We start from the raw sequence: 14,555 nt of genomic DNA, 5'->3' as shown, positions 1-14,555 counted from the left end.
TTGAGAGAAAGAAAGGAAGGAAGGAATTACTAGACTTTCACAAAGAAATAGGAAAATATCACCATAGGGAAAGAATTCAGTTGACAGAAACTGACCAGAAGATGGCTCAGGTATTAGACTGAAAATGCAGAGACACGTCAATAGTTATCATGAGGAAGTTTAAAGGCTTGATGGAAAACCTGGACTTAGTGGTTGAAAAGATAAGACAATTTCTTAAAAATGACCTGAAGGAGGGGTGCCTGGGTCAATCAGTTAAGCATCTGCCTTCAGCTCAGGTCATGACCTCAGGGTCCTGGGATCCGAGCCCACATCGGACTCCCTGCTCAGCAGAGAGCCTGCTTCTCCCTCTCTCTCTCTCCGCCCCTCTTGCCTCTCCCCCCACTGTTTGCACTCACACTTGTGCTCATTCTCTTTTTCAAGTAAATAACTTAAAATCCTTTTTAAAATATGACCTGAAGGAAACTTTAGAATGAAAAATCCAAAGAATTCTCGTACCAAAAAGGAGTAGTAACAAATAAAAGATATAGTCACATAAAAAACAGGATTAAGAAAACAGAAGCAGCACACTCTAAAATAGTTGAGGATATTGAAAATTTGATTTTTAGAAGAAAAGAAGTAATTAGCAAATTAGATGAAGCTAAAGCATACAAGACAAACCAAGGCAAGGAATTGCCCCATGATGAATCACAAAAACACAAAGTCATGGGAAGTGGGGAAGAAGCCATAAGCAATACAGTTGATGGACGCAGAGACAGAGCATCCAACAGAAGAAACAGGAGAGAAGAGAGACATTGCAGAGGACGAACTGGTCAAAGCAAAGATGGGAAAAATATCCCTCTCAGTTTAAAGAATAAAGCAAATATTCTACAAACCTCCAGAGAAGATGAATGAGCAAGACTTGCATTGGCAGCAGACTTTTCATCAGCAACACTGAATATTAGTAAGCAATGGAGTTAATTTCTTCAACATTCTAAGGGAAAGTGATTTTGAATTTAAATTCTATATACAGTTAAATGAGCATTTAGGCCTTAAGGGTGGTGAAGGGCCTTTTCTGATATGTAAAGACTCATCAAATTTACCAGCCAGAGATCATTTATGAAAGAATTACTGAAAGATACACTCCCACAAAATGAAAAAAAGGAATGAGGAAGATACAAATTCAAGAAAAAGTAGATAAAACTAGTAAACTCAAAGCATGGAACTTGGGAGGAAACTGGTGATGGCTTGAGCTATTTGTTAAAGAGTTAAAGGTTCCTGGGCAGAGGAGCTGAAGAACTCAGAGACTCAGGAGGAAGGATCTTCAGAGTGGAAGGAAAAACAAACCCTCGACAGGAAGACGGCTCAGAGTTAGAAGAGGAGGGAGGAAGGAGGCTTGAAGGCGCGGAAGAAGGGAGAAGAGGTGGCTTTGGAATAATGTGAGGAAAGGATTCCATCTTCCAATGCCACACTGTGGTAAATATGAAGCATGGAGTTGAGGAAATGACCAAAGATGCCTTGGAGATTATTGTAACTAAAGAAGTAGAAGATTCTGAGCCAGAGGAGGAAGAAAGTTCAGGGTCGGAAATGGAAGTAGGTTTATAGGGGGACGAAGGAGAGGACCCTGACGTAGAACATGTAAAGACTTGCCTTCCAGACTGAGAAAAGAGACGCCTCCAATGGACTTAAAGAAATTGCCTAAAATTATGTAGCTTGGGACTTAGATGAAAATTGGTGAAACCTTGGATGGAACAAAAACCCCAGAAAAGAGGAAACAGATATGCTGATATATCAAGGAATTGGGACAGTCTGTCTAACCTTGTGTTTGGCCTCTCCCTCAAAGTCACTAGAGATAAGTTCTGGTAAACAGAATAGGCATTTATGTACAAATTTGAGTACTCCCATCAGGAATCACCATAGTTTGAAGGAAAACAGACACAAAATTCTGCAAACAAAGGTGCCAACACCTAAAGAAACAGATAATATAAGAGAAGAAAATTTTAGAAGAAGTGAATTAATAACTTCAAAGAGGAGATAGAAATATTAAAGATTATCATCCAGCTGTCTTGGAAATAAAGAACTCCATAGATGCTCTGAATAGCAGAAGAGACATACTTGAAGAGACAAGGAATGATCTAGAAGATCAAGTTGAAGAATGTTCTAAGGTTACAATGCAAAGGGCCAAAGAGATAATAAAGAAAGATCCAGAGATAGAGGAGAGATCCAGAAGCTCCAACATCCATTTGACAGGAATTCCAGAAAAAGATAATAAAGGGAATGGAGCAGAGGAAATAATTAAGAATGGAAGAAAACTTCCCAGAGCTAAAGAAAGATTCAAGTCTTTTTTTCTAAGATTTTATTTATTTATGAGAGAGAGAGAGAATGCATGAGAGGGGGGAGGGTCAGAGGGAGAAGCAGACCCCCCTCTGAGCAGGGAGCGGGACGTGGGACTGGATCCCAGGACTCCAGGATCATGACTTGAGCCAAAGGCAGTTGCTTAACCAACTGAGCCACCCAGGTGCCCAGAAAAATTCAAGTCTTGAGACTGTCAGTGCTTACCAAGTACTCAGTAAGACTGATGAATAGAGACTCCTAGGAATCTGGGAATTCCAAGGATAAAAAAAATCATAAAGTCTTCCAGAAAGAGGAGCGTGAACCTACAAAGGAACAAGAATCAGACTGACAGCAGACTTACTGGACACTCTGGATGCTAGAAATAAATGGGGCAGTAACATAAAATTTCTGCAGGGGAAAACATTTAAACCTCGAATCCTACATCCAGCCAAAATGGCATTTTATTTTGAAGGTAATACAAAGACATTTTTTGATATGAAAGAATTCACAGTTTGTTTCTTGCATACCCTCTTTGAAAGAATCACTGGAGGATATACTTTAGCAATCTAGGGTGACTATAAACACATACACACAATGTAGATTATCTTTCTCCCACATCAAAAAAGGAAAACAGGAAAATAAAATGCCACATTTCTACTCAGGAAGATGAACAGCTAACAGTGCTCTTGGGGCATATAGGAAAAGAAGGTTACGGATACTACCTAAATGTTAATAAAGTTAAAGAGTGTGTTAAAATGAATTTAATCGTTGTAGCTTATGTATAAGTATAGATTCTAAACTACTGGGGATCACTTCTTGGCCTTTTGCTAAAGATCGAGTGTAAGCTACTGGGGAGAGGGAGGGAATGCGTCAATAGGACAACAGACAGGAAGAGATGGGGTGAAAGTACCAGAAAAACACAGGAAAAAATATGGCAAGAAATGTTAAAATGAGAAAGGCAAAAGTTGAGCTCTTATCAAGAGAAAGGTAACTTTATCATTAATATTGATGTGAATCTGGAATCTTTAAATTAAACCTTTTCCTTCCAAAAAAAATAAATACTACAAAGCAGTAGTAATCAAAACAGTACAGTAGTGCCACAGAAAGAGACACATACATCAAAAGGACAGAACAGAGGCCCAGAAATAAACTCACACTGAGCACCTGGGTGTCTCAGTTTGTGGGGTGATTGCCTTCAGCTCAGGTTATGGTTCTGGGGTCCTGGGATTGAGTCCCTTATTAGGCTTCCTCTGTTCTGTGGGGAAGCTGCTTCGCCCTCTCCCTGCCACTGCCCCCTGCTTGTCGTCTCTCTCTGTCAAATAAATAAGATTTTTGTTTTTTCTTTTAAGATTTTATCCATTCATTTCAAGACAGTGATCACAAGTAGGCAGAGAAGCAGGCAGAGAGAGAGGAGGAAACAGGCTCGCCACTGAGCAGAGAGCCGGATGCTGCGCTCGATCCCAGGACCCCGGAACCATGACCCAAGCGGAAAGTAGAGGCTTTAACCCACTGAGTCACCCATGCGCCACAAATAAATAAAATCTTAAAAAAAAAAAAAAAAGTTTCAGGGGCGCCTGGCAGGCTCAGTAGGTTAATCCTCTGCCTTTGGCTCAGGTCATGAAACCAGGGGCCTGGGATCAAGCCCCGCATCAGGCTCTCTGCTCAGTGGGGAGCCTGCCTCCCTCTTTCTCTACCTGCCTCTCTGCCTACTTGTGATCTCTGTCAAATAAATAAATAAAAGCTTTAAAAATAAATAAATAATAAGTTTCAGGAATAAACCCACACTTACAGGGTCAATTACTCCACAAAGAAGAAGTGCAATGGTGGAAAAGACAGTCTCTTCTATAAATGGTATTGGGAAAACTGAACAGCTACATCCAAAAGAATGAAACTTTTTTTCACCATCCACAAAAATAAACTCAAAATGGATTAAAGTCCTAATGTGAGATCTGCAACAATAAAATTGCATAAAACTGAACATAAAACAAACATAAAACTAAAGAAAACATAGGCATTAAGACTTCTGACACGGGCCTAGCAACGTTTTTCTAGATAGGTCTCCTGAAGTGAGGGAAAAAAAAAAGCAAACTATTGGGACTACACTAAAATAAAACTCTTCTGCAGAGTGAATGAAACAATGAACAAAACAAAAAGACAACCTACTGAATAGGAGGGGATATTTCCAAATGATGCATCAGGAGACGATATTTGCAGATGATGCATCTGACCAGGGGTTAATATTCAATATATATAAGGAACTTCTGTAAGTCAACATCAAAAAAACAGCAACAATAACAAAACATATCTAAACATTCTGATTTAAAAATGGGCAGATGACCTGAATAGACATTTTTCCAAAGAAGACATCCAAAGGGCCAGGAGAATCATGAATTTTGGCACGAGAGGATAAACATCAATGATCTGGGTCACAGTGAGAAGCTAGGCTACTTAAGGCATACAGCAACAATGTCAAAGCAAGAGGCGGGTTATAGTTGTCAAAACACTACTGTATTTAAAAAATTTAAAAAAAAAGAAAGAAGAAAAAAAACCTACCATATTTTAAAGGGAGACCAAGGTTCCTCATGAAGGAATTTAACTTTTGAGCTCCACACTGTCTCATTTCAACATTATACAGTTACCTATCCTCTTCAAATCCTCCCCCATCCTAGCTGCTTGGAATTTCTGGAATTTCTCCTACACTAGCAGATAGGCAGTGCCAGCTTCCCAGCATTTTATAACAGATGAACTGGACCAAAAACCTGCTGGATGGGGGAGGTCTATTTCAAAGAAAAGGAGGGACACGGAAAAGAACATGTGTATACTACACCGAGATCACCTCAGTCCACGATGGCCCAATGTCCCAATCCAGACAGCTGGCAGCAGAGGCTTGAGATTAACCTCCACCCCCAGGAGGGCTGTTGCCCATTATGGAGTTTTACGAGACCAGTGCTCTAACCCCTGAGCTACGGAGCCACCATTATGGAGTTTTAAAACAAAGACAACAACAGCACCAGTCAAGGAACCAAGGAACCAACGTCCTAGACCTGTCTGGACACCATCTAGCTGCAAAATCATGGGCAAACGCACTCGGCCTCTCAGGGTGTCCTTTATACTATACAGTGAGCATCAGATCCAAAGGTCTCTGCAGGCCCTCCTAGCTCCACACTGGGAGACTGCCACCCATCCAAAGTGGGGCTATGGCTTCCCGTTTGCATGCCAAGCGCCTCCCAGTAGAAGTTCTCAGGTCACGAACACAAGCCTCCCCTGCCAGCCAAGGAGTCCCTCACCTCTCACCCCTCACCTGCCAGGTCCTCCTGGCACGGACCCCTGCCAAGGAGCCTGTTGTCCCCCAAAGTCAGATGCTGCAGGGCCATGCTACATCAGTGACGGGTGACCCCCTGAGACCAGGGCAGGAAGAAATCCCAACTACTTATCAGGAGAATTAAAGGCCATATGTAGATGGGCCCAAAACATGGTAATATTTTAAAAAAACATGCCCCAATGCCTTACACACCAGACTCCCAACAATACAACTGCTATCTGTATCTTTAAAATTTACTGTAAAGCACGTAAGTTGCACCCAAATACCTGTCCACACAGAAATGCCTTTCCAGGAAAAAGAAAATTTGATCACAACAGATTCTACGTCTTTGGCAGACTGACTGACAGACACTTAATTCCAAAAGCTGAGAATCTCTCCTGTGGTTAAATACCACCCTCTGGTAAAGACAAAAACTGAACTCAGAGCATTTGCAGGATCGTTAAGAGGGTGCCAGAGGCAGGCAAATGGGTCCACTGTTGCCATGGTCAGGGTCATCCCAATGTGGCCTGGGGGTTGGCATGGGGGTGGGAGTGGTGCATGGGGCCATTGGTTGGGCCATGGGTTACCAGCTGCAGCTTGTATGGAACTGACCCAAGGCCTTCAGCAGGCAAGAAGCCAATGGACACCTAGGCCACGCTTAGTTTCCCCTCCTCCTGGGCCAGGACACTCCTGTAGTCTCTAAACTGGGAGCTGGTGCCTGTACTTCTTATCAGTCTCTAATGCACTGTCTATAGCCTTTCTCAATTAGCCTACCTCCATTGACCTTTGGTTCAGGAGAAAATACTCTGTTCTCTAAACTGTAACTTCTTTTTCAAAGTTAAGGGAATGATGGGATGATGAGGGTGGCCCTTGGCTGCACCTGATCTGTTGACCCGGGAGGTCCCACTGGATAGGAGGACAACAGGCAACTCACACCTCCGGCCTCTCCACTCCCAGGAACTGAGGCCCCTATAAGACGCAGTGTAAGGGGCACATGGGTGGCTCAGTCGGTTAAAGCCTCTGCCTTCTGCTCCGGTTATGATCCGAGGGTCCTGGGATTGAGCCCCGCATCGGGCTCTGAGCTCAGCAGGGAGCCTGCTTCCCTTCCTCTCTCTGTGCCTGCCTCTCTCCCTACTTGTGATCTCTATCTGTCAAATAAATAAATAAATAAATAAAATCTTTAAAAAAAAAAAAAAGTCAGTGTAAGAACCTGGCGATACACAGACCTGTACCCCTGGGGCTGATAATGCATTATATGTTAATTAAAAAAATTTTTTCTTCTTAAAAAAGGGAATCAGTGTAAGGGGCAAGGGTAAACCAGGGTTTTCTTCTGGGAAATAGGAGCATCCCAGCACTCCTCTGGCCCTAAAATAACACAGGAACCTAGAGAACCAAGTCACCGCGCACAGACTTCCAATTACTGCCCTCAGGCGGAGTAAAGGTAATATATCTAAAGACTGGCCTGTGTGTTGCAAGGGCTGCACAGGAGTATTTACCTGTGCCTTTTGAGGCCACAGTCAGCCCTGGAGCTCAGCCCCTGCCCAGCCCACCCTTTCCTGGTAAATCCTAGGGCCTTTCTTTTCTTCTTAGGGCTTTAGAAACCATCAAAAATCAGTCTCAGTTACCAAAGACATTTCTAAAGAGTGTCCTCCTTTCTTTCCTTGGCAGCAGTAAGGACAGTAAGTAGGACTTCCCTGGACACACGGCATAGTAGGATTCTGGACTACAAGGGCTCTGAAGACTGCCAGGCTTAGAGTGAAATCCCACGTCACCTGCACATGCCAGCTGTGTGACAATGGACAAAGGACTTCAACTCTGAGCTGTGAGGTTTTCCAGCTATGAACTGAGGACATTCCCACCCTGCACCCACACTCAGAGTTTTATTGTAAGGGAACTGCTCTACCTTCTGCCGTTCTTAGAAGACGATATTACTGTTCGATTACATGGATTCCCTCCATTACATGGATTCCCTCCAAGGAGAAAGCACGTTCCTTCTGGGAGTGACGAAAGCAGTATTTTCACCACGCCTTCATTGGATCCCACTTGTAGCAGGTACTCCAAGACTAGAGGATGGGTTTCCCCTGGAATTACCTGCAGCCCCCGCTATGAGGTCAATGGCTGCTTGGATGGCAGGACTGGACTTCATGTTGGCCCACTCCTCTGCTGGTCTCTGTGGAAGGCAACTCTCCGGAGCTTATGACGGGTGTCTCATATCCCTGAAAGGAGACCAGAGCTCACCATCAGTGAAGCCTCTGCAGCCTTTCTCTAGAACTGCTGCCTGGTTACTGGGACGTTAACCTGTGGGAGCTGGGAGATCAGTTCTCCCTTTTGCAAAAAAAAAAAAAAAAGAAAGAAAAGAAAAGAAAGAAAGAAAGAAAGAAAAAGGCAGTCAAGGTATCAGTGCAGCTTAGCAACTGGCCTGCCTTCTACTCGCCCACCATCTCCCCATGAAAAACTCGCAAGTCAAAACCCTTCCGTGAGTTATCAGAGCTCTAGCCACTCATAGGGAACATTTCAACCAGCCCTTCTGAAAATCTTACAAGTGAATGCCAAATACCACAGACACTCAAGCCATAGGAAACTAGTTTTTCAGAGGCCTATGTGGAACTGTCAGGCAACTAAGCTCAGTTCTAAATTCGGACAGCAGCCTGAGTTGAGTCCCTCTGAGGAGGTCACAAAACAGTAGGTCTGGAAAGTAATGGCTTAGGCGTTCTGCTAAGTGACATATGCGTGGGTCTCAATTCCTGATCATCCACGAGCAGGATGAGCCCTCGGGTCCCTTAAGCTGGAGGTCCTTGCGGAGAGCCATCCAGCAGATGTAAGGAGTCATGTAGACGAAAATGCCTGAAGGTTGAGGAAGTGAGAATGCTTGGCTAGGTAGGGTATGGGTGCGCTCGTGGCTGACACATGAACAGCACCAGGAGCCAAGAGAGAAACGCATGATTACTGCTTGAGAACAATAGAGCCCTACGTGGTTACGTAAGGGTCCACGAGGAGACCGCATGCACGGGGCTGTGATTGGATAGTTGGGCTGGACCGCCTACATGTATATATTGCCAGAACTTGCTTGAGACGTCAGACGCTAATAGAGACGCTAATAAAGAAGTTTGCTCCTCATCACGTTTGCGGGTCGTTCTTGCTGGCGAGAGCGACAACTGGTGCCGAAACCCGGGAACTTTCGCATCGCAAAACGAAGATTGAGATAGAGCAACGATAAGGTAAGGAGTGCACCAATTGCTGTCCATTGACAGGGAAGTTCCCTGGAGACGATTCGGAGATAAGGCGGTTTGTGACGATCTCCAGGGACGATACAAGTAAAGGTTCCCTCGGCAGGGACGATACAAGTAAAGGTTCCCTCGGCAGGGACGATACAAGTAAAGGTTTCCTCGGGATGGGGAATGATCTTAGTAGACGTAAAATGGAAGATCCCCTAAAAGACGTTCTCAAGATGAACGGTACCCCCTTAAAGGCAAAAACAGCCCGGGCCTTTTTAAAGGAAGTAGGAGAGATTGCCCCCTGGTTTATAGAAGAAGGGCTCCTAAATGTGCCACAATGGGAACACCTGGGCGAGGACTTAAAACTCTGCCCCTCTACATCCCCGGGGACACTCGCCGTGTGGTCCCTGGTGAAAGTATGTTTGCAATCCCCCCGAGAGCCCCTGCAGCGAGCAGTACTACAGGGAGGGGAAATTTTTGAGCAAGTAAAAGAAGAATCCCGTAAGGGCTCCTCCGGAGACTCTGACCCCAAAAGCAAAAGCTCAGAAGGGATGTCAGAAAGCGAGTTGCAGGAACTAGGAAAGATAGAGGCAAACAACAAGAAGGAGGAATCTCCCGGTCTCCAGACAGACTTAAAAGCCATGAGGCAACGACTTGAGGATAAAGAGGCGGAATTACAAAAAGTATTAGGAGAGTTAAGAGTGCAGGGAAAAGTAATAGCGCAGCTGAGAGCAGGGGCGGAAGCCACAGTTGTGGCGCAGTCGAAATTAAAAACGGAAGTTACGCCGCTTCCGCATTCTAGCCCCACAGCGCCACCCCATGAGTGGCCCCCGCCTTATAAGCCCAGCTGCACCAAGACGTGCTATTGTTCGGGCTGCACCACGGAAAATTGGAGAGAGGTCCTTGGCCCGGGAAAAGGCTTTTTTCCAGTGTTAGAAGATCAGAATCAGCAGAGGTACCACCAGCCACTAGATTTTAAGTTGGTAAAACAGCTGAAAGAGGCAGTTAGTGGCTATGGGCCCCAGGCAGCCTTTACGGTCTCCCTTGTGGAGTCGCTGGGAACACTCTACCTCGCTCCCGAGGATTAGGCCAACTTGGCCAGGGCGATATTAAGTGGAGGACAATATCTAAAATGGAAAATCCAAAATCAGGACAATTGTCAGGACACAGCACGGAGATACAAGTCCTCGGGAGACTGCCCGATGTATGTATAATCCCTTATGACAAAACCCAAATAAACATTCTAACGCATAAAAATGATGATTGGGCCATTTTGACGGTTGCTTACCCTGTTACATTTGATAATCATTATCCCTCACACCCCCTAATTGGGTTCTACAAAAATACACCCCTCATTTGGCCTAAATCCTGCCGATTGGAGCCATTGGTCGGGGCTCTCACAGTGTTTACAGATGGTAGTAAATCGGGAACTGGCGCCTACGTGGCAGAAGGAAAGGTAATTCCGGTTATTGTGCCATCGACCTCACCAATCTGGTCACCTTTATTTTAAATTTCCTCACGGTTGACAAGGACGGCACTTCGTCCGCCGAACGTCATTGGGGCCAACAGAAAATGCAGCAGTCAATGGTGAAATGGAAAGATGTCTTTACTGGCTTATGGAAGGGACCCAACCTGGTGCTTAGGTGGCACCGAGGTTCCCTTTGTGTTTTCCCACAGGATGCGCCTGCTCCACTCTGGGTGCCGGAACGTCTCACCAGGCTGGTGGCCGTGGAACCTGTGGAGGGTGCTGGTGATGGTGATGATAGCGACGATGACTGTCCTGCAGCCTGTTCCCATGAAGGCGGAGCCAGTTCACCTGTGGTCGAGACAAGAGACTGCCCAGCTTCAAGCCCTTCTTCAAATGGCTCAGCATAGAGTGCAATCTTCTCACCCTAACTCATGTTTGTTGCTGACGCTTAACAAAGGATAACGCCACTTATCATTTCTCTTGTTATAACTGTACCCTAACCAATTGTATTCGAGGAATGTTGCCAGGCGATGGATTATTAGTAGTAAAACAGCCCCCATTTGTTATGATCCCAGTTAATATTTCCAAACCATGGTATTCTGACCCCGGTTTGGAATTGTGGGAGCACGTACAGGATGCCCTAAGTCGACCCCGGCGAGAGCTAGGACTGTTGATACTCGGGATAGTTTCCTTAATCACTCTAATTGCAACAGCCACCACAGCGTCTGTGTCCCTTGCTCAGGCTGTGCATGCTGCTGATACTGTGGATCAGCTCGCACATAACACTTCTGTTGTGCTGGGAATTCAGGAAGATATAGATAAAAGGGTTGAAACCCGGTTAAATGCATTATATGATACTGTTAGATTTTTAGGGGAGGAAATTCAGAGCTTAAAATTGCGCACCAGGATCCGGTGTCATAGCGATTATCACTGGATTTGTGTAACCTCTAAAAAATATAATGCCTCTGAGACTTCTTGGGATCGAGTACAACGCCATCTCGAGGGGGTATGGTCTAACTCCAATCTATCCCTTGATCTGTTGCAATTACATCAAGAAATATTAGACATTGAGGAGGCTCCTCGTGCCAAGTTAACTGTTGCTCAGCTTGCCGAAAGCTTTGTGAGCTCTTTATTCTCTCACTTCCCTTCTCTGACGCACGCATGGTATGTTGTAGGAACAATTGTAGGAGTACTAATGGTAATTGTTCTTTTCATGTGCCTCTTGCCTTGTGCACTTAAAATTATATTCGCAGAAATTTATAAGGTGAGAGCTATTGTACGTAACCACCAATTAATCACTCGCGGTAGGCTCAGAGTTTCACCTTGAATGCCACTCAAGTATCTCTTAGCTCCGTCAGCGATTGGGTTAGTATGTCATAACAATCAGTCTCATTCCTCAAAAACTGGGCAGGCATAGGAGCCCTGATTATGTTGATGATTCTGGCTCAAGTACTCCTTCTAAAATGCATCTGTAGAATTGCGCGACAACAGCGGCATTAGCAACGGGCTTTGGTCTAAGCCATGATGGCTCTGGAGGCCAGTACCTCCCCCCAAATATGGCTTAGTATGCTGGATCGGTAGCCAAAGATGGGTAAGACTGATCCCTCACCATAGCAACCTAAGACAGGGGCTCCTCGATCTGGGGGGAGTACCCGATGACGGATAAGCATGTGTGCTGAGGATTGACAACCTAAGACAGGCACGATCCCTGCCATATAAACAAATAAAAAAGGGGGAGCTGTGGAGAGCCATCCAGCAGATGCAAGGAGTCACGTAGACGAAAATGCCTGAAGGTTGAGGAAGTGAGAATGATTAGCTAGGTAGGGTATGGGTGCGCACGTGGTTGACACATGAACAGCACCAGGAGCCAAGAGAGAAACGCATGATTACTGCTTGAGAACAATAGAGCCCTACGTGGTTACGTAAGGGTCCACGAGGAGACCGCATGCACGGGGCTGTGATTGGATAGTTGGGCTGGACCGCCTACATGTATATATTGCCAGAACTTGCTTGAGACGTCAGACGCTAATAGAGACGCTAATAAAGAAGTTTGCTCCTCATCACGTTTGCGGGTCGTTCTTGCTGGCGAGAGCGACAGGTCCTCCCATATCAAAGGTGAATAATAGAATTATTATCATAATATAAAGGCAATAAAAGTAGCCACAAGGGACAGCTTTTCTTAGAAAGACGGAGCAGAGCACCAAGCATTAGTCATGGTCACCAAAGGCCTCTTCAGACCTTCTCAACCATAACCATGTACACAAAACACATGGGAACCTTGTTAAAATACACATTCTGATGTGCTAGGCCTCAGGTGGGACCAGAAACCTTGCCAGTTACTACAAACTCCCAGAGGAGGCTGATAATGACTGGCCACCAATCACATTTTGAGAAGCAACACTGTGTCCTAAATTTGTTTGATAAGAATCACTGGAGTACCAGTAAAATATTCAGATAACCAGGCTTCTCTCCTAGTATCTTGTTGCAGCATGTTTGGGCTAGAGCTTAAAAAGTTTGGGAAAACTAGAGTCTACTCCTCAACTGTCAGACAAAAATCAACTATCACAGAGAAATGGACTTTAAAAATACAGATTTTTACAAAAAAGGAAAGGTGGCTCATTAACACATAATATCAAGATAACCACTTCAGCAACCAATTCTGTGTGGTTTTCAAACTAAGTAAGTGACTTATCCGTCAATACCAAAGAACAATTTTTATTCATCACGCTAAAGACCTCTGTGCTCCCACTCAGGCCACCTTTTGGAGGGTGGTGGGCCAGCTGGGTTATTAATGAATGCCAACGTGGACCTAAACGTCAGCGGAAAATAATTTTATCCCCTAAGAAGTCTTTTTTAACCACTTGACACCTGTTGTGAATGATCAGACACCAAGAGTCTTGCTTTCTTTGCAAAAAAAAAAAAAAAAAAAAAAAATGTAAAACCAGCAACCACAAAAGCATAGCACTGGACTTGAAAAAGCAACTAAGTGAAACAGACAAGACATGCATTTTATGTTATTGATAGGACAGGAGAGGCAGTATCAATAACTATAGTTGACGAGGTTGTGGCCATCCCGTACCTAAAGAAGGCTATGAGGGTCCTAATTCAATCTCTTCCTTTTCCAGATGGAAAACTGAGGCCACAAAGCAAGCGCTTTTCCAAGGTCATACAAGTTAAGTAGTCAGAGGACTCAAGTCTTGCCTTTTGGGTCTGTGCCTACCAAGCAATACTTAATTCCAGTGTATTCCAACCTGACCAAAAAGAAAAGCAAAAAACAAGCACCAAACCCTGCATTTTAGAGGGAAAATGGAGGCAAGTGGGAGAGTCACACAGGGCCCAAACCATGTGGCTTCTCCGTCGGTTGAATTCTTGGGGTGCCAACATTTCTTTCTTAGTTTATAAGAAAGGCATAGATCCTACTATGTGTCATCGCTGTGAATTTAACCCCTTCCGGTATGCGAAACTTAAACGCATCAAATCCCACAAGTAGCAACTCAGAGAATTACTAAAATACTAAATAAACAGTGATCGGAGCTAACAGATTAACTCAGCAACTGACTCACGTTATTGTGTGTTTAAGAAGGCGGCTTCAAGAAGTCTGGAAAAATACATTCGGCTTGGGGAGGCAAAACTGGTCAGCAAACGTTAAAACTCAGTCTTGAGCCAGTTGAAAAGCTGAATCCTTTTTGCGCCCCTTTACCTCTCCTGCAAGCACACGTGGGTCCGACTCCAGGAGAGACAAACAACATCGCCAGCAGCACAGCCTTCTTAAGTTCCCAAGAGAAATGAGTCTCTCGCCTGGGAGAACGCTCTGAGGCCGCCTGCTCCACCAGGTAACACCAAGAAGGAGAAGACTGCAGCGCAGGCTCAAGCCTACCCAGCTGCCCTCCTGCCCAGGACTAGAGCTGGACCCAAGGCGCTGTGATGCCAGCCCACCTAATATGCTGGCCAGGCACTCGGGCTCCGACGCTCCGGATCCCGGGGAGCACAGGCCCGCGAGGGAGACTGCTTCCCACTTTCTCGTCCTTGGACTCCAGCCCAACAACCTGCAAGAGTCTCCCATTCATAACCGCCCCCACTCGGGCCTGGACACGGGCGGCGCGGTGCCCAGAGGCCTGATGACGCTCCATGGGGGCAAAGAGGACACCCTTCCCGGCAGGTGATTCTACGGAAAGGAGGCCGCGGAGCCCCGTAGTGTCCGGCGAGCCCCGGTCCATGGCGCCCGTAACGACCTGGGCGCGTGGACGGCGCGCGGGTCGCG

At 45.4% G+C, this 14,555-nt stretch overlaps 2 protein-coding genes across 4 annotated transcripts in view; both read right to left on the bottom strand.

The window, feature by feature from the left end:
- The window catches only part of LOC116574089 (phosphatidylinositol 3,4,5-trisphosphate 3-phosphatase TPTE2-like), a 772,466-nt gene that overhangs the window by 259,061 nt on the left and 498,850 nt on the right, over positions 1 to 14,555 (bottom strand).
- The window catches only part of LOC116574411 (28S ribosomal protein S31, mitochondrial-like), a 30,664-nt gene continuing 19,583 nt past the window's right edge, over positions 3,475 to 14,555 (bottom strand). For 2 of the 3 annotated variants that reach the window (XM_032315155.1, XM_032315162.1), the window contains one exon: positions 7,834 to 7,936. In XM_032315155.1, the coding sequence (XP_032171046.1) occupies positions 7,905 to 7,936 (32 nt within the window). In that variant the 3' untranslated portion in view covers positions 7,834 to 7,904. The other variant, XR_004279273.1, reaches the window with a different exon arrangement.

The sequence above is a fragment of the Mustela erminea genome, chromosome 15, assembly GCF_009829155.1.
Source record: "Mustela erminea isolate mMusErm1 chromosome 15, mMusErm1.Pri, whole genome shotgun sequence".
Classification (NCBI taxonomy): Eukaryota; Metazoa; Chordata; class Mammalia; order Carnivora; family Mustelidae; genus Mustela; species Mustela erminea.
Note: the sequence above shows the minus strand (reverse complement) of the source record. Positions and strands in the feature narration are given on the sequence as shown.